The sequence below is a fragment of the Lontra canadensis genome, unplaced genomic scaffold (genome assembly GCF_010015895.1).
Source record: "Lontra canadensis isolate GAN:19392208 unplaced genomic scaffold, GSC_riverotter_1.0 scaffold206, whole genome shotgun sequence".
In the NCBI taxonomy this organism is placed as follows: domain Eukaryota; kingdom Metazoa; phylum Chordata; class Mammalia; order Carnivora; family Mustelidae; genus Lontra; species Lontra canadensis.
Window position 1 is genome coordinate 276828 of NW_022631200.1, and position 25281 is coordinate 302108.

A 25281-nucleotide genomic window follows, 5' to 3' on the forward strand; every position below is an offset into this window, starting at 1 on the left:
TATTTCCAAGTTTATAATATATAGATAAGTCACACAAGTCTGCCTCTGTGTGTGTGTGTGTGTGTGTGTGTGTGTGTGTATACCTATTTATTGTCTTTTTCATAATTTAAAAGGCAAAATGTACCTGATAGATTGGATGGTGGGCGGCTGATAGCAATAATGAGAGACTGAACGAATTGAGGATAAGGGCCAATATTCTGATAGAGGGGATTTAAGAGATCTGTATAAAGTTGATAGAATAAGAAATAAAGGTTAGCTCTATTTCAAAGTAAAATACAACAGAAGAGTGAATATATAATTCATTTGGTGGGATGAGTTAAATTCTTACCATTCCTAAGATTTTTTTTTTAAAGATTTTATTTATTCATTTGACAGAGATCACAAGTAAGCAGAGAGGCAGGCAGAGAGAGAGAGAGGGAGAGGAGGAAGCAGGCTCCCCACTGAGCAGAGAGCCGGATGCGGGACTCGATCCCAGGACCCTGGGACCATGACCGGAGCCGAAGGCAGAGGCTTTAAACCACTGAGCCACCCAGGCGCCCCCTAAGAAAGATTACTAAAAGGTCTATAAAGTTGATAACTGGAGAAATAGCAACTGCCATAAAGATTCTGACAGAGGGGCGCCCGCGTGGCCCAGGCAGGGAAGTGTCTGCCTTCGACTCAGGTCATGATCTCACGGTCCTGAGATCAAGCTCTGGGTCTGGCTCCTCGCTTAGCAGGGAGTCTGCTTGCTCCTCTGACCCCCACCCGCTCAGCTCATGCTGGCGCGCTCGCTCGCGCGCTCTCTCTCTCTCTCTCTCACACACACACACACACACACACACACACACACAGATTCTGCTAGAAACCAAATTCCAATTAGCTCAGGAAAAGGTATTTGCTGGTCCCTGTAACTGAAGGGTGTCATGTGGACGTGCTACGGCTTCAGGCAAGTGCTCTGACTAGTCAGAGATTAACGGCTCTGCTTTCAGTTGTTTCATTCTCTGTCAGGCTCTTTCTTGGTGGGGGGTTGTGGCATCTGATATTAGACTTAGAAGGTCCTTGGAGCTTTTAGTTGTTGTTATTTTTAAAGATTTTATTTATTTATCTGACAGAGAGAGCACACAAGCAGGGGGAGGGCCTGACGGAAAGGGAGAAGCAGGCTCTCAGCTAGCAGGGAGCCCAACATGGGCCTTGATCCCGGACCCTGGGATCATGACCTGAGCCGAAGGCAGACCCTTAACCGACTGAGCCACTCAGATGCCCCTCCTTAGAGCTTTTAATCTCAAAAGGAAGGTGATCTTCTTTCTCTTAGCCTCCATATCAGAGAGAAAAATTAGGATTTGTTCAGTTTAGGCTATGTGCCCACTCTGGACCAGCCACTGGGTCCATGGCATGGGACACTCTGGCCAGTCTGCGTTCAGTGCACATGCCTCCAGCAGCAGGGTTAGGTCACTGAGTCGAACAGTTCACAAAATTCCCATGGAAGGGGGGCAGGGTGGAGGGAGGTTAAGATTCAGTTCCCATAAAGAAAAAACGTGACCTGAACTGACATGAGGGCATTTATCGATTACCTAAATGTGTGAATATTTGTATGTTTTGCTGCAGAGTGTGTTTGATTAGGTGGTGCTGCCTCAGACCCTGCAGTAAGGATAAATTAAATTGCCAAGGGCCAAGTGGCCTCAGTGCACTGTAACTTGTCATGCGGCTATCTTGCCAGTAACCCTAAAATGGCTGCATGCTAGACAAGGCCACCTCAACAGAAGGAGACGAGGGCTTGGGTGACAAGTGGTCGAGCCTCATCACCTGGATGATTCCTGCTAGAAGACTTCAGGGGAGCCCCTTTTAAAACCCTCCAAAGGCGGCTTCCTTCACAGAAGGTGTCAGAGACAACCAACAGAGTGAAGCCGCTTCCATATAGGACAGAAGACCTGATCCACAGAGGACTGCCTTTAAGTGAGGAAACTTCATTTTCACCCCACCCTTCCACTGTAAGTGCTACATACCCATAAGGAGGCAAATTCAAACGTATTTATGAGGCTCCTCTAAATGTATTTACTAATTTTGGAATTTAAAGTGAGGGGTGCCTGGGTTGCTCTGTCGGTTAAGTGTCCATCTCTTGATTTCGGCTCATATCATGATCTCAGGGTTGGGGGATTGAGTTCCACGCCGGGCATGGAGCCTGCTTGGGATTCTCTCTCCCTCTGCCCCTGCCCCTCTCCAACAAGTTAAAAATAAAAGAAGGAGGTGCAACCAAGATGTATCTATTCATTTCTCCTTTCTCACACCAAATCAACAAGAGTAAGAAGAATACAGGAATACCATCTTCGATGAAGTGAAGAAATATCTACAATTCCATACCTCAAAATCCGGAAGGAAATGTTGCCAAATGGGTTAAGAATCCTGAGAGGAGGGCGCCTGGGTGGCTCAGTTGGTTGGGCAACTGCCTTCAGCTCAGGTCATGATCCCGGAGTTCTGAGATCGAGTCCCGAGTTGGGCCCTCAGCTCCCCGGGGAGTCTGCTTCTCCCTTGGGCCCTCTCCCTTCTCATGCTCTCTCTCACTGTCTCCCTCTCAAATAAATAAATAAAATCTTAAAAAAAAAAAAAAAAGAATCCTGAGAGGAAACGGTTACTGTATTGAAGAGTATAAAGTCCCACTAAAGCAGTGTTGTATCTGGAAAGGAAAAGAAAAGGCACTCTGCAGGGTGCCTGGGTGGCTCAGTCAGCTGGGTGTCTGGCTCTGCACTCAGCCCAAAGTCTGCTTGCGATTCTTTCTCCTTCTCCCTCTGCTCCTCCCTGACCCCCTACGCTCTCTCAAATAAATAAAATCTTGTATTTAAGATCCAAGCACTTCGATTGGAACCACAGCGTTACTTCGAAAAGTCTGACTTTAGAAACCTGCCTAAATTATTTACAGTTGCAGAGTGGCCAGCTACGGTCTGAGTTGAGAAGATGGATCTGGGAGTCAGGGAGATTGAAGCGGCTGGAGATCCTAGAATGAAGTGCCTGAGAGCTTTTAGAGAAAAAAAACTCTTAGACATCAAAATTTTTAATCTGTTTAAAAACTAGTTTATACCTAACCACTGATTGGTACATGAGTGTGAGGAAATCACCTGAATTGCCTGGGGAAAGAATGGACAGAATTATAAGGAGAAATGGACAAATCCAGAATTATATTAAGAGATTCTGACACACATCTAAGAACAAGTAGACAGAAAATCATAAAGGATATCGAAGACTTGAATGCACTATCGGCCAACTTCACATAATTGTCATTTTAAAAACCCTCCACCCAAGAATAGAATACAAATTATTTTCATATGCACCCAGAATAGTTACTGAAATAGACCATATTCCAGGCTTTAAGGTGTATCTCAATAAACTTGAAAGGATTCAGGTCATACAAAATACGTTTCCTGACCAGAAGGGATTAGACATCAGTAAACGAAACATACTTGGAGAATCTCCAAACGTCTGGACCTAAATGGTAACCCATGCATGGGTCAAGAGAGAAATCAAGGGCAAAATAGGAGGTATTTTAAATTGAATAAAACTTAGAACACAGCATGTCAAAATGTGTGGGATGCAACTAAGAGTTCTTAGAAGGAAATATAATAGTACTAAAGTTATAAAATTTTGAAAGCTCCAAGTGACCTTAATTTCCACCTTAATTAGAAAATGAAGAGCAATGAAACACAAAGTTAGCATAAAAATGGAAATGACTAACAGAAATAAATGAGATTGGAAACAGAAAAATAAAAAGGTCAATAAAACCAATGTATCTTCATTCAGACTGCTGAAAAAATACACAAGTTAAAAATAAGTAAAAATACACAAATTATTACTATCTGGCATGGCAAAGGTGACATCACCACAAATTCTAGCCATGAAATGGTAAGAGAATGTTGCGAACTTTATGGAAATAACTTGACAACCTAGGGGAAGGGAAAATGGGGAATGGGGAAAATTTCTTTAAACTACCAAGCTTTCTCAAGAAGAAACAGATAACCTGAAGTTATTTTTAAAATGTAATTTGTAATTAAAAAAAATATATTTTATTTGACAGAGAGAGTACAAGCAGGGAACTGCCAGGCAGAAAGGGAGGGAAAAGCAGACTCCCCACTGAGCAGGGAGCCCAATGCGGGACTCGATCCTAGGACTGTGGGATCACCACCTCAGCCAAAGGCAGACGCTTAACCGACTGAGCCACCCATGCACCTCTGTAATTTGTAATTTAAGTCTCCCAAATATTTTCAGGAACCTTACTGTTATTGTTAGATCAGTTCTGCAACAGACAGGGAATATACTTTATATAACTTTAAAACTTAGAATTTGTTTTGTGGTCTTGTGTACTTCTTCAAGGAATGTATTCTGCTCTTGTGGTGTTTTATAAACGTCAACTAGGTAACTTGGTCAACTGTGTTGTTCAGGTCTTCTATATTCTGATTTTGTGTCTACTTGTTCTATTAATAGCTGAAGACAATGGTGAAATCCCCAATAATAGTGAACTGGTCTATCTGCCCTTTCTGTTCTTTTCTCACTTGTGTAACTTGTACTTCTATAACTTGATACATATACACTTAGGATTGTTTACCTGAAAATTGATTCCTTTGTAATATAATGTTTCTCTTTATCCCTGATTACATTGGTTGTTCTAAAGTCAGCTTCATCTGATACTAATATAGTGATTCCAACTTTCTTTTTGTGTTTTCATGATCTGTCTTTTCCCCACTAGTTAACTTTTAATGATTTATGCCAGTATAAAGTGTGTTTCTGCTAGCATACACTTGGGTCCTGCTTTTCCATTCAGTCTTAAATCTCTTAACTGGTATGCTTAGACTATCTGTATTTCTTTTTAAAGATTTATTTATTTCAGAGAAAGAGAGAGAGGAGAGATCAGAAGCAGGGCAAGGGGCAGGAGAAGCACACTCTGCGCTGAGCAGGGAACCTGATATAGGGCTCAATCCCATGACTCTGGGAACATGACCTGAGCCAAAGTCAGATGATTAACTAAGCCACCCAGGTGCCCCTAAACCATCTGCATTTGATGTAAATATATATACACATATATATGTTATGTTATATATATCATATATTATGTAACTGATATAATATATACATATTTGGAATGAAGTCAATCCATCCTCTTAACCATTTTCTAATTGTTCTGTCCATTGTTTGGCTTTTGTTCTTTTTCTTTTGCCTTCTATTGGGTTAACTGAATATTTTTATATTATTCCATCTTACTCTATTAACAAATTTACCTCTCTAAAAAATTTTAGTGGTTACACTAGGGTTAACATGTATTTTTAATTAACCAGAATGTATTATCAAGTAATGTGCCACTTAACAAGATCCTGCATAACGTATTCCCAGTTTCTCTCTCCCATCCTTTGCACCTGTCATGAATTTTACTTTTACATGCAATAAACACACAAAGCATGTTACAGTTTTAAACTTATATTTTGGACATTTACATAAGCAAAGAAAAATCATTTTACCTTCATTTATTCCATTTCTCTTCTTTCCTTTATGTTTGCCCAGGAATCTGTTGTGGTTTCACATTCTTTCTGCTTCAAGAACTTCATTTATTTCAGATCGGTCTTCTGAGAATGTATTGTTTTTATTTTGAGGTCTTCATTCCTCTATCAATTTTGAAAGACATTTCCATGAAGTTTCAATAAAGACAGCTTTTTCCTTCCAGCACTTTACAAACGTCATTGTCCTCTAGTTTGCATTACTTCTAAGTCTACTGTAATTCTTTTTATTTTTTAAAGATTTTATTTGAGAGAGAGAAAATGAGAGGGGAGAGGTCAGAGCAGCTGACTCCCGGCTGAGCGGGAAGCCCCATGTGGGACTAGATCCTCGGATCCAGGATCATGACCTGAGCCGAAGGCTGCTGCTTAACCAACTGAGCCACCCAGGTGCCCCTACTGTAATTCTTTTTTCCCCCCTAAGTCTGCTGTAATTCTTACCATTGTTCCTCCGTAATTAAAAAATTGTTCTTGGTATTCTCTGACCTATATGTATCTGTTCTGGTGTCATCAGTCATTACTTTATCTTCAAATATTTCTTCCCCGTTTTCTCTGGTCCTTCTGGGATTCCAGTTATGCATGTGTCCAAACGGCAGGTCCTTCCCCCACAGCCCCTGGATGTTCTTTCGTCATCTCCCCGCACGCCCCGCCCCAAGTTGTTCTGGCTTGGGGGGATTCTCAAGTTCACGTACTCTTTCCCTGGCTGTGTCAAGTGTATTGATAAGCCTGCTGAAGGCAGTTTGTGGTCATTTCTAGTATTCCCATCATTCATCTCTCTCTGCTCAAATGACCCGCTATTTGCTGTTGTGCACCTTTAACATATTAAAAATTCTGTCAGTCCAATCCCTATGTACTTCTCAGTAGCTGTTCTTTCACTTGGTGGGGGCGGGGAGTGTAGATTCTTCTTGCTTTTTTGCAATACTTAATTTTGCTCCCCTCCCACTCCAGGCCCCAAGCTAGAAATCTTGTACAGGACAGTAGAAAGAGGTAAATAGACTTCCCAGAAATGGTTGTGTCATTTCTTCTGTTAAGCCTCTTGTGTGTGTGGCGGGGGGGCGGGTGTCATTAATATAGACAAGAACTGGACTAGGTTTAAGTTTGGCTGTTGCTATGGTTACCCAGAGTTTAGCAGTCTTCAAACATTACTAGTGATTCCTTAAAATGGGAGCCTGTTTTCCCAAGGGTTTATCTCAATAAACCTGGGTCACCTCCAGGTTTAAGTGTTCCCTGTCAATGACATCTCAGAGGAAATCAGGATATATTATTTTCATTAATCCATTTATTAACTCAATATTTAATAAGTACTAACCACTTCCAATGTGCCAGTCACTGTACTAAATACCAAAATTTGTAATTCCTTTAATACTCTACAACCTCCTGTGACTATTTTGTGCATCTGTACTTTCTCTTTGCCCTCAGCAGCCTTCCAACTTTTGTGTGCCTTGCCAATTTAATGTCCTATTCTTCCTTTAATATGGTCACTATCTCCAAGTGACCATGTCCCCTTGTCCTCTATTCACCTTGGAGTTCACCATCTTCTTCTCTGTATTACCTGTATACTGGGCATGTTTCCACATTTTTTTTTTTTAAGATTTTATTTATTTGACGGACAGAGATCACAAATAGGCAGAGAGGCAGGCAGAGACAGAGAGGAGGAAGCAGGCTCCCTGCTGAGCAGAGAGCCCAATGAGGGGCTCGATCCCAGGACCCTGGGATCATGACCTGAGCCGAAGGCAGAGGCTTTAACCCACTGAGCCACCCAGGCACCCCATGTTTCCACATTCTAATATGCTGTATTCCCTTGTAAATTTTAAGTGTCTGTAAGCAAGAACATTGTCTTATCAGTTTATTAGGTTAGTGACCAATGATTTGGAATCAATCTCTATGGCAGACCGACAGAAGAATTAAACAAAGGGAAGGGCATGCAAGGGGAGGAAGAATAGACATGCCTCTCCATGAACCTTTTCTGTATTATCCGCTCACCTATTTGCTCCAAATGTCAGAGATATTTTATGCTGATTTTACAGAACGACTATGACAAGTGTAAATGAAAATTTACTGTTACTCTGTATGCATGCTTACCCTCTGCAAATCTGGATGTTTTCTCAGTTGTGGTCAAAATCAGAGTGACCTAAAGCTATGTGGTCATGCATTCCACAGTTACCTTAACAGGATATGGGTGGTTTTAAAAATGGCTTTTGCATTAGAGTGCAAGTATATACAGCCCAGAAACAAAAAAAACTGATTTTATTTCTCACATACTTTGCACAAGCTGGAAACAGAGACTGAAAGTTATCATATATGGTGATTAGCACACAGGAAAAGAGCCTGGTACATAAATCCAGGGTTTTGCCCCGATGTACTAGCCATTCCAGATGCCATAACAAAATACCACAGACGAGGTGACTTAAACAAAAGAAACTTACTTTTTAGTTTTGGAGGCTAAAAGTCCGAGGTCAGGGTGTCACATGGTTGGATGTAGTGAGGACTATCTTCCTGGCTTATACACAGCCATCTTCTTGCAGTATCTTCATAAACCAGAAAGAGCAAAATCTCCGGCATCCTCTTTTTAAAAGACACTAGTCCTATCATGATGCACCCACATAACCGCATCTATTCCCTAAATATCTCCCAAAGGTCCCATTTCAAAGTACCATCACATTAGAGGTTAAGGGTTCGACATATGCAATTTGAGAAGACATATTCAAGGAATGGCATCTCATTTTCCACCAATCACTTATTACACACCAGGGTTCTTACAGGAAAATACCAATGTTTATTTATATAAATATAGACAAATTTATTTTTAGTAAAACAGTAACAAATAACAGTAACAAATAATTACTCCCTGCTTTTAACTTCTCATTTCTCTGCTTTCTTTTTTCCCATCGGCTTGTCTCAGGCTTGTCAGATTTTTCACACGATGAATATCACATCTTCATTCGGAGACAATATGGCAATGACTCAACGGATTCACACAATTATGAGGACTATCTTTAAACCACCTGAAGACTCACTATTTTCTCACCCATAATTTTCTGCCAGCTGGAAGTCGCACCCTGGTTTGCCCAGGAAATCTCTTAACATGTGATAGTTCCAATCCTAAGAGACCAACTTAAACTCATTCTTCATGTGACCTTAAATCAGGCTCAAAGCCCCATCCACAAATATGGACTCTGTAGTTCTACTTTGCTGTGTGTGACTAATGAAACAGCTTTCAATTACACTGGAAATAAAATATCAGTAATTCTTATCACACGAAGAGTGGTATTCATTAAAAATGACTGATCAAATCATATGAGTCTGCTACTTTGAAATTAGGACCTGTGATAAGGTCACTGACTCAGCTGATCACAAATCATCTGGTCAGAGTCACCCATGACTTCTGCTCTTTGGCTTTCAAAGTGGGACACATCATCAAACGGTCCCATTTTTACAAAACTTATGTTACAGACAAGTGCATTTTCCAATGCCTTGGTCTCTGCTCCTCTGATAGCCTCACTCTAGGCTTTCACATATTTAAAACAGACTTAGGCTTTGTCTTCAGAATGTGTACTCTGATGTCGAATCAGGGATGAACTCCGACTATATGCCTTCCCACATTTACTGCATTCATACGGTTTCTCTGAAGAGTGACTTCTCTGATGCCGAAGAAGATCCGAACCACTGCTAAAGGCCTTCCCACATTCATTACATTCATATGGTTTCTCTCCAGTATGACTTCTTTCATGCAGAATAAGGGATGTCCGTTGACTAAAGGCCTTCCCACATGTTTTGCACGTATATGGTTTTTCTCCAGTATGAATTCTTTCATGTTGGGCAAGGTGTGCACTCTGACTGAAGGCCTTCCCACACTGATCACATTCGTACGGTCTATCTTCAGTATGAATTCTCTTATGTCGAGTAAGAGATATTCGGTGACTGAAGGCTTTTCCACATTCCTCACACTGATAGGGTTTTTCTCCAGTATGAATTCTCTGATGTTCAATAAGAAATGACTGTCGGCCAAAAACCTTACTACATTTACTGCATTTGAAAGGTTTCTCTTCAGAATGAATGTTCTGATGTATTTTAAGGTTGGCAGTTCCAGAAAACATCTTTCCACATTCCTTACACTCAAACAGTTTCTTTTTCCTTGTATGAATTTTCTGATGTTGAATAAGGGATGAATGCCGATTACAGACCTTCTCACATTTATTACATCTGTACAATTTCTCTCCATTATGAATTCTTAGATGTAGAATAAGGGTTGAAAACCGCCTGAAGACCTTCTTGCATTTATCGCATTTATAGGTTTTCTTTGACATATGAATTCTCTGATGAAGCATAATGGATGAAATCCTATTAAAGGATTTTCCACATGCTCTGCATTTATAAGGATTCTCTAAATGGTGACTTTTCTGCTGTGGACTCTGACTTAAGGCCTTCTCACTGTCATGGGTCTTCTCTCCAGTATGATTTCTTTTATGTATAACAAGGGCTGATTTCTTATTGAAGCCTCTCCCACATTTATTGCATTTATATCTTTTCTTTCCACTGTGAATTTTCTTATGAAGTAACAGGGATGACATTCGAATGAAGTCTTTTCCACACTTTCCACACTGGTGGATGTTCTCAACAAAATTAATTTTCTGACCCACACTGACAGGTGGACACTGACTCAAGGCCTTCCCATAGTCAGAGATTTCCTTCCCATTATGAACTTTCCCATGTAGAATAAGAGATGTTCTCTGAATGAAGCTTTCTCCACATTTACCACATTCATAGCTTTTCCTTCCGTTGTGAATTTTCTGATGAAGAATGAGGGATGAAATCTGTCTGAAAGCTTTTCTACAATTACTGCATTCATAAGGCTTCTCTCCAGTATGAGATTTCTGATGAAGTTTAAGAGATAAGCTTTGACCAAAGGTTTTCCCACAGTCATTACATTTTAAAGATTTCTTCCCCGAATGCACCTTCCTGGGTTTTATCAGAACGGAACTCTTCTTGCAGCCCCTCTTTCCGGTGGGAACCTTCTGTGAAGCAGAAACTGGTTTCTGATAGATGCTTTGCCCAGTTTTGTTGCACAGATTTGGATGTAACTTCTTGGTCTCACATTTAGACCCTGAGTCTGAAAGACATCAAGAAATTCAGTATTTGTTTTCCTGTGCTGGAAAAATGAAGCTTCTGTGCAGTCATTATCAATGATGATCATACCACCAACACTTCTCAAACATGTAATAATAATGCTGACAGCTGAGACAATAACTTTTTAGTGTCTTATTGTAATTTTAACATAGCAAGGGCTTTTTTTAAAAAAATAAATTTTATTTATTTGACAGAGAGAGAGAGCTCACAAGCAGACAGAGTAGCAGGTAGAGGGAGAAGGAGAAGCTGGCTCCCAGGCTGAGCAAGGAGCCTGATGTGGGACTCAATCCCAGGACTCTGGGATCATGACCGGAGCTGAAAGCAGACACATAACCAACTGAGCCACCCAGGTGCCCCCACAGTAAGGGCTTTATAGAAATATTTAATAATTAGAATTCAGGAAATCTTATAATTTGAAATTAATAAAATCAAAGGTTTATTTGTAGGATAAACTCATACCATATACCACATTAAACTCCATAGTTATTCACTGGATGAATGTACTTTTATTATTTGCAATGTCTAAAATGACAGAAGATAAACTACAGATGGAAGGTAAGCTAGTAGTTGCCTGGGGTGGAGGTGAGAATAGGGATTAACTGTAAATGGACATGAAAAGTTTTATTAGGTTGACAAAAATATTCTAAAACTAGATTATGGTGATGGCTATACAACTTGTTAAATCTGTCAAAATTTGCCAATGAATTATACACTTAAAATGGGTGAATTTTACAATATGTAAATTATATCTCAATAAAATTTTTTGTGAAGTTATAAATTTTTAAAATGTATTCTTAACATCAAATATTAAAAAAAAATAACACAGAAAACAAAAAACAATCAGACTTCTGTTCTGGCTCCTCATGTAAGAGGCTCGCAAAGCACAACTTCGAACGAACAAGTCGAAAGCTAAACAGGTTGTAAAACCAGCTCTTCTTGGAACCGTAAGAGGAAAAAGTATAAACTACTGCCTCCAAGTCCAGTTGCATCCAGCCATCCTGTCCCTCCTAGGGGGTAGGAGGGATAGATATAGGCTGAGAAACTTGTGATATTATTCATACTCCTGAGGCAAAGGCACCTAAAAGACTGAGCCCTAATTCTGGGGACGACAGAATGCTTCCCATCCCAACACACCTTACCCACCACATAATGAAAGGGCTATTTACATCAGTTCCTTCTACCTGGTACATCACCTCTGGCCATTAAGAAAAAAATTACAAGGCATACCAAAACAGAGAATTTGAAAAAACAGGGCAAGCATCAAAACCAGACTCCGATATGGCAGCGATGCTGGAATATCAGACCAGAAATTTAAAAATGATTAACATGTTAACGACTCTAACAGGTAAACTATACAGCATATTAGAACAGATGGGCAATGTAAGCAAAGAGATGGAAATGCTAAGAATCAAAGCAAAATATTATGGATCAAAAACACAACAACAGAAATAAAGAATGCCTTGGATGGGCTTATTAGTAGATTCAACATAGCTAAAGAAAGATTCTATGAGCTAACTTATCAACAGAATCCTTAAAAACCAGAAAGCAAAGTAAATAAAGACTGGAAAAAACAAAAACAAAAACAAACCAAAATCCCAGACTACCTGAAGACTGTGGGACAACTACAAAAAAAGTAACAAATGGGTTATGAGAATGCCAGGATAAAAAAAAGAGAAAAGAACAGAATAAACATTTGAAGCAATAATGAACGAGAATTTCCCCCAAATTAATGTCAGACACCAAATCATGATTCAAGGCACTCAGAGAACACCAACCAGGAAAAATGCTAAAAAAAAAAAAAATAAATTTGCACATACACACTAAAGAAGGACAGAAAATGGGAGTCATAAAAATGTTCATTTAAAACCAGAATAGGCAGGGGTGCTTGGGTGGCTCAGTTGGTTAAGCATCTATCTTTGCCTTAAGTCATGATCCCAGCGTCCTGTGACCAAACCCCTCACTGGGCTCCCTGCTCAGCAGGAAGTCTGCTTATCCCTCTCTCTTCCCCCCCCACTTGTGCTCTCTCTCAATCAATAAAATTTTTAAAAAATTAAATTAAAAATGAAAACCACGATAGGCAAAAAAAGTGTGGAAAACAAAAACAGAAGCAAAGAATAAATACAACAAATAAAAATAATTTTTTTAAGTGGCTGGGTTATGGACATTGGGGAGGGTATGTGCTATGGTGAGTGCCGTGAAATGTGTAAGCCTGATGATTCACAGACCTGTACCACTGGGGCAAATATTACATTGTGTTAATAAAAAAGTATATTTATATATGTATTTATTATATATATAGTACATATCAATCCAACTGTATAAATAATCACTTTGAATATCAACAGTGTAAACCAATTAAGAGAGATCGAATTTAATTTGATTTAATTCAGAGAGAATTAAAAAACATGGCCCAACTGTGTGCTATATTAAGAAACACACTTTATGAGGGGGTAGAAAACAATTTACCATGCTAATGGACGTCAAAGAAAGCTGGGGTGGCAATCCTTGTATCAGATAACTTAGATTTTAAGTCAAAGACTATAGTAAGAGATGAGGAAGGACACTGTATCATACTCAAAGGGTCTGCCCAACAAGATGATCTAACAATTTTAAATATCTATGCCTCTAACATGGGAGCAGCCAACTATATGAACCAATTAATAAAACCAAAGAAACACATCGACAATAATACATTAATAGTAGGGGGACTTTAACCTCCCACTCACTGCAATGGACAGATCAACCAAGCAGAAGATCAACAAGGAAACAAGGGCTTTGAATGATGCACTGGACTAGATGGACTTTATAGATCTACTCAGAACATTCTATCCCAAAGCAACAGAATACACATTCTTCACTACTACACAGAACATTCTCCAGAATAGATCACATCCTGGGTCACAAATCAGGTCTCAACCGGTACCAAAAGACTGGGATCATTCTCTGCATATTTTTAGACCACAATGCTCTGAAGCTAGAACTCAATCACAAGAGGAAATTTGGAAAGAACCCAAATACATGGGAGGCTAAACAGCATCCTTCTAAAGAATGAATGGGTCAACCAGGAAATTAAAGAAGAATTTAAAAAATTCATGGAAACAAATGATAATGAAAATACAACAGTTCAAAATCTGTGGGACACAGCAAAGGCAGTCCTGAGTAGAAAATATATAGTGATACAAGACTTTCTCAAGAAACAAGAAAGGTCTCAAATATACAACATAACCCTATACCTAAAGGAGCTGAAGAAACAGCAACAAAGAAAGCCTAAATCCAGCAGGAGAAGAGAAATAATAAAGATCAGAGCAGAAATCAATGAGACAGAAACCAAAAAAACAACAGAACAAATCAACGAAACTAGGAGCTGGTTCTTTGACAGAATTAATAAGATTGATAAACCCCTGGCCAGACATATCAAAAGGAAAAGAGAAAGACCCAAATAAAATCATGAATGAAAGAAGAGAAATCACAACCAACACTGAAGAAGTACAAACAATTATAAGAATATATTATGAGCAACTACACACCACGAAATTTGACAATCTGGAAGAAATGGATGCATTCCTAGAGACATATAAACTGCCAAAACTGAACCAGGAAGAAACAGAAAACCTGAACAAACCCATAACCAGTAAGGAGAGACTGAAGCAGTCATCACAAAAATCTCCCAAAAAACAAGAGCCCAGGGCCAGACGGCTTCCCAGGGGAATTCTACCAAACATTTAAAGAAGAATTAATTCCTGGGGTGCCTGGGTGGCTCAGTGGGTTAAAGCCTCTGCCTTTGGCTCAGGTCATGATCCCAGGGTCCTGGGATTGAGCCCCGCATCGGTCTCTCTGCTCAGCAGGGAGCCTGCTTCCCTTCCTCTCTCTCTGCCTGCCTCTTTGCCTACATGTGATCTCTGTCAAAGAAATAAATAAAATCTTAAAAAAAAAAAAAACAAAGAAACAAAGAACCTATACTCTGACAACTATAAAGTACTCATGAAAGAAATTGATGAAGACACAAAGAAATGGAAAAATGTTCTATGCTCATGGATTGGAAGAACAAGTATTGTAAAAATGTCTATGCTACCTAAAGCAATCTACATGTTTAATGCAATCCCTATCAAAATCCCATCAATTTTTTTCAAAGAAATGGAACAAATACTTCTAAAATTTATATGGAACCAGAAAAGACCTCAAATAGCCAGAGGAATGTTGAAAAAGAAAGCCAAAGTTGGTGGCAGAACAATTCCAGACTTTAAGCTCTATTACATAGCTGTCATCATCAAGACAGTATGGTACTGGCACAAAAACAGACACATGGATCAATGGAACAGAATAGAGAGCCCAGAAATAGACCCTTGACTCTATGGACAACTAATCTTCAACAAAGCAGGAAAGAATGTCCAGTGGAAAAAAGACAGTCTCTTCAACAAATGGTGTTGGGAAAATTGGACAGCCACATGCAGAAAAATGAAACTGGACCATTTCCTTACACCACACACGAAAATAGACTCAAAATGGAGGAAGGACCTCAATGTGAGACAGGAATCCATCAAAATCCTTGAGGAGAACACAGGCAGCAACCTCTTTGACCTCAGCTGCAGCAACTTCTTCCTAGGAACATCACCAAAGGCAAGGGAAGCAAGGGCAAAAATGAACTATTGGGACTTCATCAAGATCAAAAGCTTTTGCACAGCAAAGGAAACAGTTAACAAAACCAAAAGACAACTGACAGAATGGGAGAAGATATCTGCACACAACATATCAGATAAAGGGCTAGTATCCAAAATCTATAAGGAACTTATCAAACTCAACACCCAAAGAACAAATAATCCAATTAAGAAATGGGCAGAGGACATGAACAGACATTTCTTCAGAGAAGACATCCAGATGGCCAAAAGACACGGGCAAAAGTGCTCCACATCACTCGGCATCAGGGAAATACAAATCAAAACCACAATGAGATACCACCTTACACCAGTCAGAATGGCTAAAATGAACAAGTCAGGAAATGAGAGATGCTGGCGAGGATTCGGAAAAAGGGGAACCCTCCTACACTGTTGGTGGGAATGCAAACTGGTGCAGCCACTCTGGAAAACAGCATGGAGGTTCCTCAAAAAGTTGAAAATAGAGCTACCCTATGACCCAGCAATCGTACTACTGGGTATTTACCCTAAAGATACAAATGTAATGATCTGAAGGGGCACTTGCACCCAAATGTTTATAGCAGCAATGTCCACAATAGCCAAACTATGGAAAGGACCTAGATGCCCATCAATGGATGAATGGATAAATAAGTGGTATATATATGGTATATATATATATAGTGGTATATATACATATACATACACATACATACATATATATACATACATATATGTATGTATGTGTATGTATATGTATATATATATAAAATGGAACACTATGCAGCCATCAAAAGAAATGAAATCTTGCCATTTGCGACGATGTGGATGGAACTAGAAAGTATTATGCTGAGTGAAATAAGTCAATCAGAAAAAGACAATTATCATATGATCTCCCTGATATGGGGAAGTTGAGAGGCAATGTGGGGGGTCTAGGGGGTAGGAGAGGAATAAATGAAACAAAATGGGATTGGGAGGAGACAAACCATAAGAGACTCTTAATCTCACAAAACAACTGAGGATTGCCAGGGGGAGGGGGTTAGGGAGAGGGTGGTTGGGTTATGGACACTGGGGAAGGTATGTGCTATTTTGAGTGCTGTGAAGAGTGTAAACCTGGCAATTCACAGACCTGTACCCCTGGGGCTAATAATACATTATATATTGTTTAAAAAAAAAAAAAACTTAAAAAAAGGGAAACTCACTTCAGATATAAAGACACATAATGAAAGTAAATGAATGGAGAAAAATATACCATGCTAACACAAATCAAAAGCAAGCAGGAGTAGCTGTATTAATTTTGGACAGAGCAGACTTAAAAGCACTGAAAGGTATCAAGGATAAAGGGGGGCATTATATAATGACAAAGAAATCAATTCTTCAGAAGACATAACAATTCTTAATGGGTATATGCCGAACAACAAAGCATCAAATTACTCTATCAAATTACTCTATCATAGTTACTCTATCATACATATCATACTCTATCATATCATAGTTAAGACTTCAACACCCCTCTCTCATAAATGAATGGACCGAGTAAGCAGAAAATCAATTAGGGAACTCAACCGTATCTTCATTCAACTGGATATAAGTGGCATCCATAGACCACTTCATTCAACAATAGGAGAAGTCATACTATTCTCAAGCTCACAGAGAACATTCACCAAGACGGACCACACTCTGAGCCTTAAAACATACCTTAACAAATGACCGAAATGACGTAACGCTCTCAGACCACAGGGAAATTAAAACTAGAAATCAGTAACAGAAAGATCACTGGAAAATCCCTAACTACATCAAGATTAAGTAATGCATTTCAAAATAACACATGAAATCACAAAAGAAATGTTTAAATACTTTGAACTAAATGAAAATAAAACAGAACTTTGGGGCTCCTGGGTGGCTCAGTCAGTTGGACACTACTGATTGTTTGACACACAGATATTGCTACAAAGCAACAGTAATTAAGACAGTGTGGTAATGGAAAAAAGATACCAAGAGAACAAAACAGAAAGCTAAGAAATATACTCTTGCATATCTAATCAAATGATTTTCAACAAGGGAGCCAAGATTACTCAATGAGGAAAGGACGGTCTCTTCCACAGTGTTGAGAAAATTGGATTATCTATATGCGAAAGAATGATCTTGGATTGGACCTTTACCTTACCCCTTATACAAAAATTAACTCAAAAAAGATTAAAGACCTAAATGTAAAACCTAAAATTATTGAACTCTTAGAAGAAAACATTGGAGGAAAAGGTTTAGGATATTAGAATTGGCACTGATTTCTCAGATATGACATGAAAAAGCACACACAAATAAAAACAAAAATTAACAAACAAAAACTCCAGACAAATGGGACTACATTAGCAAGTCAAAAGAAACTATCATAGTGTGCGAAGGCAACCTATGGAATAAGAACAAATAATTACAAATCACCAGATAAGGGACTGATATACAGAATATATAAAAAACTATAACTCATCAACAAATAACAACCCTATTTTTAAAAATGGGCAAAGGACTTGAATAGACACTTCTCCAAGGAAGACAGACAGATGGCCAATAAACACATGAAAAGATGCTCAACCTCACTAATCATTAGGGAAATGCAAATCAAACCTGCAATATCACCTCATGCCCGTAAGGATGGCCACTACCAAAAAAACCCAAAAAATCACAAGTGCTGACAGGAAGTTGAAACACTTGCATACTGTTGGTGGAAATGACAGATGGTGCAGCCATTATGGAAAATAGTATGGAGGATCCCCAAATAATAATAAATAGAAGTATTTAAATAATAATAATAATAATAATGATAAAAATAATAATAAAATTGAATTATGGTATGATCCAGCAATTCCCACCTCCGGGTACATATCCAAAAAAAATTGAAATCGGCATCTTAAATACCTATCTGTACTCCGTGTTCATTGGAGCATTATTCACAGTAGCCAAGAAGCAGAACAACCCAAATAGCCATTGATAAATGGATTAAAAAAATATGATATATACAGTGAAATATTATGCAGCCTTAAAAAAAAAAGGAAAATCCTGTCACATGCTACAACATGGATGAACCTCAAGAACATTATGTTCAGCAAACAAAGTCACTTACAAAAAGCAAATACTATATGACTCCATTTATACAAAGGATCCATGGTAATCAAAATCAGAAAAATACAAAGAAAGGTGGTTACCAAGGTCTAGGTGGAAGGATGGAGGAAGAATTAGTGTTTTGTGAATATAGTTCCAAAAATTATTACAAGATGGAAAAGTTCTGGATATCTGTTGCACAACAATGTGAATATACGTAACTATACATTTTAAAATGGTTAAGATACAAATTCAATGACATGAATTTTTTTACAATTAAAAAAAACCTCAGGGGTGCCGTCAGTTAAGAGTCTGACTCTATCTCAGGGCCGTAAGTTCAAGCCCCATGTTGGGTTCCATGCTAGCTGTAGAACCTACTTAACAAACAAAACAACAACAAAAAAAGTCATAAAACTATTAAAATAAGTAAGTAAAACTAACCTAACCAAAGAGAAATCTATCAGAAAAGAGAATGAGTTCTTAGAAAGTAATCAAAATGAACAGTTGTGGAAAATGTTTTTTTTTAAGAATGAAGAAAATGATGCAAGTGTGAAATTACCATGAGCAATGCTGTCACGAGAGAAGGCGGAACATGTCGAGGCAGGGAATGTGATAGGTGGGGATGAGGCATTAAGAGCGGAGCTTCTGAGACCAGACTGTGGGGTTCAAACCTGGCTCTGCTGTCACTTCCTACCTGGGCTACCTTAGGCAAGTCACTGAACGTCTCTGATACCTGGTTTCCTCATATATAAGACAGGAACAGTAATAGTACTTACCGTACAGGATCGGGAGGAACCTAAGCACGTCTGGTACGTAGGAAGGGTTTATTAAATGTTGGTTATTCTCCTTCTGGGGCTCACATTAAACAATTTATTCTTTACAGGCCTGGGGTTTGGTATGGAAACTTGCAGTCTGGAAAGGTATGGAAACTGGCAGTTTGCAAACATCTCCAAGAGGCCACCCGCTCAGGATGGAGGGTACACTTACGACGGCGACACGTAAGCCTCGATTCTCGATTCTCAGTCACTCACCCGCGCCCCGGCGCTTCCTCACTGGCTCCACCACCCAAGGCGCTCTCCCTTTCTCCAGCAAGGTGATCACATTTGGCCTCCGAAAGGAAAGTCCTATATTCAAGAAAAACATCAGAACTGAGCATGACATGGATGCCCAGACGTCAGAGCCAAGCCCTGTGTCAACAGGAATGAGGACTGAGGAGCACAGAGGATGTGAAGGGCAGGCAGAGGTGGAAGAGGAGGGAAGTTCAGTCACAGCAAGCAGAACTGCTCATTTCTAAGTCTACAAAGCCAATTATGCTCTTAAAAAATCAGACCAGAAACTCTGGATACTGGCTATTAAGCTACTGCCTGCCCTTCAGCTCCCAATCCCACCCTTCTCTGATCTGTTTTGTGTGCAGGGGTTGGGGCTCTGCAAACTACGCTTCTTCACTAGAAGCTCCCTGTCAGCATCCATCAACAGGGCTCTGCTGGTTTTAATTCTGCTTCTTTTTTCCCCACACTCTCAGAACTAGCCTCATCCTGACCCTTCATGAGTGTAAACAGACTAGTCAGCACACCTCTCGCTTCAGGAGTCTGAATACCTTCCTCTAAGTCCTAAACACCCCACCTCCCCACCCAAATCTCCCCTTGTAGCCCTAGCCCAAGGATGGTGGCTGCATCCTGCAGTTACCATCTCTGCATTACCTCTGTCTACTATTTTCCTTTTAATCATAGCCGTTAAGTAGAGTCCTCCTATTAAGTTCTCTTAAAACAACCAGATGTCCTCAAAAGGTTACATATGTAATTACTATATGACAGCAATTCAGAAGAAATGAAAATACACAACCACACAGACACTCCTACATTAATATTCACAGCAGCACATTCATAATTGCCAGAGTGAAAAACTGCTCAAATGCCCATCAACTGATGAATGGATACACAAAATGTGGAATACTACTGGCCATGAAAAGGAAGGGGGCACGGATAATATGCTACAATGTAGACGAACCTCAAAACTATAATGTTAAGTGAAGGAAGCCAGACACAAAGGATCACATACTTATGATTCCATTTCTATGAAAGGCCAAGAATAGAAAAATTTATAGACAAAAATCAGATTAGTATCTGCCTAATCTGGAGGAATTAGTGGGCAAGGGGAAATGAAAACTGATTGTTAATGGATATGGGGTTTCTTTGGGGTAACGAAAATGTTCTAGAACTGACTGGTGATGGATGTACATCTCTGTGTATACATTAAAAACCACTGAATTATATACTTTGTATGGATAACATGTGAATTATACACAAATAGAACTGTTTTTTTTTTTAAGATTTTATTTATTTATTTGACAGAGATCACAAGTATGCAGAAAGGCAGGCAGAGAGAGAGAGAGGAGGAAGTAGGCTCCCCGCTGAGGACCCTGGGATCATAACCTGAGCCGAAGGCAGAGGCTTTAACCCACTGAGCCACCCAGGCGCCCCACAAATACAGCTGTTAAAAAACAAAACTGCAGTGGCTTCTGTTTTCCTAACTAGACTAATTTATGTCCCACAATGGGTTGGTTGTGGATTACAGGGTGGAGAGAGTCTTACCGACAGAGACCAGGTTCTGGTAGTTCTCCAACATGACATCTTCATACAGGTCTTTTTGAATGGGGCTCAGCCATTCCCACTCCTCCTGGGAGAAGTAGATGGCCAAATCCCCAAATGTCACTGGCACCTGAAACAGAAAATCACATGTACTTTCACCACAGGTTTATGCTTCCAAATGGCTGGAGACAATAAGGAATTTGTCCCAAACATGGGAGACCCATGGTGCCAGGAATCTTCAGGAAACATTTGACCTTCTGACGCCAAGAGCAGCAGGTGCATTAAATAAAACATAACACAATACAATATGATGTAGCTCTTATTAAAAACTATGTCCCATAAAAAGCAGTTCCAACTTGGATTTACCGGGCACTGACAAAGGAAAGGCATTTTTCTAAGCTCCCCGCAGGTACTGACTCATGTTAGCCAGTGACCACAGTACTGGTGAGAGGATCATAGCAACATTACAGATGAGGAAGTGGGAGACCCAGAGACGGGAGCGCCACTTATGGACGGAAGGTCCACAACTAGTGAATGGAGGACCCGGAGTTCAATCTGGATATGGCTTCTGATTAAGGCCCCTAATTACACACTCTCTAAAGAGCCAAAGGTTCTTTGTAGATGTAACCAAGGTTACTGATCACTTGACCTTAAATAGGGAGATTATCCTGGATTATCTAGGCAGATGATGTAATCACAGGAGCCCATAACAGTAGGGAAATTTTCTCCAGCTGGAAGAGGGGAGTGGAAAAGAAGTCAGAAATCTGAAGCCTGATTTGATCTGCTATTGCTGGCTTGAAGATTTTGGGGGGGGGGGGGACATGTAGAAAGCAGAAGAAACTGAATATGCTAATAAACAGTGAGTTCTGAAGAGCCTCAGATGTGACCTGAGCCTCAGGTCTGACCACACAGCAAGCCAACACCTTTTTTCAGCCTTGTGAGACTGAAAGCAGAGGACGCAGCCATGCTGAGCTATGCCTGATCTCCGACCCACAAACTGTGCGCCATAAATATGTGATGTTCTGAGCAGCCAAGTTTGTGGAAAAAGTGTTTGTTAGAGAAATCGCATTCAAGATGCTTATTTTAGAAAATCACTTCATCATCTGAAGTGGTGAAGCATGTTTTTTAACAGAAGCTTGACTCACTGGCCTGACTGCAAAGAACCCAATCTGAATGAAAGGTGATGTGGAATCTCTGAAATCAGAGAGCTCTCCTCCTTCTAAGTATGGGCTATACACATAAAAGCAAAGAGACATTAACAGATTAACTCTAGAGCACAACCTCGAGTCCTCCTCTGCCTCAGCAGACGCTGCCTGGGCACTCCTGTCTACCTTGAGAAAGGATGGTGGCTCTCCTCCTCCATCTAGGAACAGCCGAGGCACACAACCTGGAGATGCTAAACAAACAGGTGAATAGCCATATGCACACTGAGAAAAAAAAAGGAGAGGAGGGCGCGGAGTGGTTACATGGGCTGCTGGAGCTCTTCTCATCCTCCTACCCTCCATGGTTGATGAGGGGAAACAAAGACCAGAACTTGGATGGGATTCTGTCAGACAGGAAGCTTCCATGGAAGGAAAGCAAATGACCCATGTCTTACAAGATGGAATTTCCCTGCAAGAACAGTTGACTACTTACCTTGGACCTGGACTTCCCTCGCGCAGCAGGCATCCTTTCCTCCCCCTTGAGGATCCGCATTTGGAGAAGGGCAGAGCGCAGAGAAGGTGGGGCTGTGGGAGAAGAGAAATCATGAGGATAACAGGGCCTTCTGGGTAGTTCCAGAGTCTCTAGGATAAGAACTCCCTGGTCCGTCACCCTGGTCTGTCACACATGCACGCACAAGCACACATACACACAGGTACACAGACACACATGAAGGGAGGTCAGAATATCTTCTGCAGCATTCCTGACCCTTGTCAGGGAAGGGGCAGAGCCAATGCTATCTGTTTCCAAGATCACAGAAGGCTCCAGATCAGGAGGCAAATGAGACACGAAGACAGCTCTCCATCTGTTTGACAAACACTTGCCGAGTGCCTATGTGCCAGGCATTGTCCCAGGTGCTGAGGAAAGAGCAGAGTTAGACCAGAATTACCAGCTCCACTGTGCCTTACACTCCACCAGGGATGGCAAGTTCATATAGAACACAGCGTCAGCTGAGACCACTGCTATATAAACAAAACAACCCCCCACCAAAACAGCGCTGGGGGTGGAGAGGTGGTTGAGGGAGGCCTCTCCAAGGATGCAACACCGAGTCGAGGTGCGACTGTAGTACAAGTGTCAGGCACTTGGATGCTTGGGAAAGAGCATTCTGGGTAGAGGTACAACAGGTGCAAAGGCCCTGCAGCAGGTGTGTGGAGGAAAGTAAATGGTGTGCTTAAGCAGAACGAGTGAGATGGAGAGTTCTGAGATGGGGAATTCTGAGATGACTGAGTTCAGGAGGGGCCACGTCACGAAAGGGTTGTGAGTGGTCTGGAACTGATCCTAAGCATGATAAGACATCACCGAGGGAGCAAGAGTCTGAGGAGTGGCGTATGTGACTCAACATTTAACAAAATTTGATGAGTGGCTCTGTGGTGAATACACTGTGGATGCTGGTGAGAGGTGGAGGGGATGCAAGAGCTGAAGAGGCAATTCATCAGGCAGGTTATGTGTAATCTGACAGCGAAATTCGGTGGGATGGACCAGGCCCCTCTATCACTGTGTCACTTTGCACCTATGCTGTTCTACATGCATTAGCTACTGGTGACAACTGAATTCTGGAAATAAGGCTACTGCAACGGAGTGTTTAATGTTATTTAGTTTCAATTAATTTATTACTAAAATCTTAATAATAAATATTAAAATCAACAATTAAAATTAAATCTAAAATTAAAAATTGATCCTCGATTTAATTACTGTAGAACTTTGAGGAATGTTTGAAATAACTGGGTGTGTGAACGTACTTTTCCAATGATAAGTTTTATGAAATTTAAATACAGATCAAGAGGCTCCTGGGCACACTCCAAATGCACAGGGACAGAAGCTCCCACACTTGGTATCTGCCCAGACCTCATCTATGTAGCTCACCTCTGTAGCTCTTCATCTGTACCCTTTACATTGCTCAGTTGGTTAACGTTTGCCTTCGGCTCAGGCCATGGTCCCACGGTCCTGGGATTGAGTCCCATGTCGGGCTCCCTGCTCAGAGGGGAGTCTGCTTCTCCCTTTCTCTCTCCCCCTGCTTGTGTACTCTCAATAAATAAATAAATAAATAAATAAATACAGATCAAACAGTAAAAATTAAGTGTCTGAGTTGAGGTGTACTACATGTGTAAAACACAGATTTCAAAGACAGCATGAAAAAAATGTAAAACATTTCATATTTTTGTTTATATAGATCACAAATTGATGGTTAGGATATATTAAGTTAAATAAAATGTGCTAAGATTAACTGTAACGATTGTTTTTTTCCACTTCTTTCAATGTGGCTGCCAGAATATTTAAAATTTGTCTTACATTAACATTTTCACAGGATAACACTGCTCTGTACTGGAATCTATACCATTCTATTGCCTCATTTTCTTCATAGCACAACCTGCCTCCCTTGGCAGGTTTTGTGTGGGGACAATCTCCCCCACCTTGACCTGGGCTCCATGAGAGCAAGCTACTTTGACTGTTTTATTCACTGTTCTCCTGGGAGCTGAGAATGTGCCTGCACAGCGGAGTGCTCAAGAAATACTTGTTGACTGAATCAATAACCAGTCAGGAACGCTTCCTGGCATGATGAAACTGGGCTGACATTTTATGTCAACATCATCTTATAGAGAAACATTTCTGCTAGCAGTCACCCCAACTCTAAATTTGTCTTTTGGAGAAGGCCACAGTCCACAGAAGGCAGAAATGGATTGTACTTTATATATCCCCTTTTTGAAAAATTTGAAATCTAGAGAAAAGAATAGTATAATGAACAGCTGATTCCTTTTCCACCAAATGTTAACATTTTCCTTTTTTTCTGCAATCATTTCAAAATTATAAACACGATCAAAATTCATGTCTACATGGTTCAGCACATACCTCTAAAGAATGCCATCAACATACTTCAGTGCCAACAACAGTGCAATAGTGAATATGTCATAAAAATCTTTTGATTTTTCTTCTCTTTATTTATTTATTTATTTATTTATTTATTTAATATTTGAGAGAGAGCACAAGCGATGTAAGGGTCAGAGGGAGAAGCAGACTCCTTGTTGAGCAGGGTACCTGATATGGGACTCAATCCTAGGACTTCAGGATCATGACCTGAGCCAAAGGCAGACATTTAACAACTTAGCCACCAAGGCGCTTTTGGTGATTTTTGGT

General features: G+C 40.2%; 1 protein-coding gene across 7 annotated transcripts in view; it reads right to left on the reverse strand.

Annotated features, from left to right (window-relative positions):
• Positions 1 to 8342: 8342 nt before the first annotated feature.
• The window catches only part of ZNF667 (zinc finger protein 667), a 46232-nt gene continuing 29293 nt past the window's right edge, over positions 8343 to 25281 (reverse strand). For all 7 annotated transcript variants that reach the window (XM_032848576.1, XM_032848569.1, XM_032848571.1 and 4 more), the window contains 4 exons: positions 22585 to 22676; positions 20953 to 21079; positions 19393 to 19485; positions 8343 to 10620 (listed from right to left, as the gene is read on the reverse strand). In XM_032848576.1, coding sequence (XP_032704467.1) covers positions 9041 to 10620; positions 19393 to 19485; positions 20953 to 21079; positions 22585 to 22644 — 1860 coding nt within the window. In that variant the 5' untranslated portion in view covers positions 22645 to 22676 and the 3' untranslated portion in view covers positions 8343 to 9040. The remainder of the gene's footprint in view (positions 10621 to 19392; positions 19486 to 20952; positions 21080 to 22584; positions 22677 to 25281) is intronic.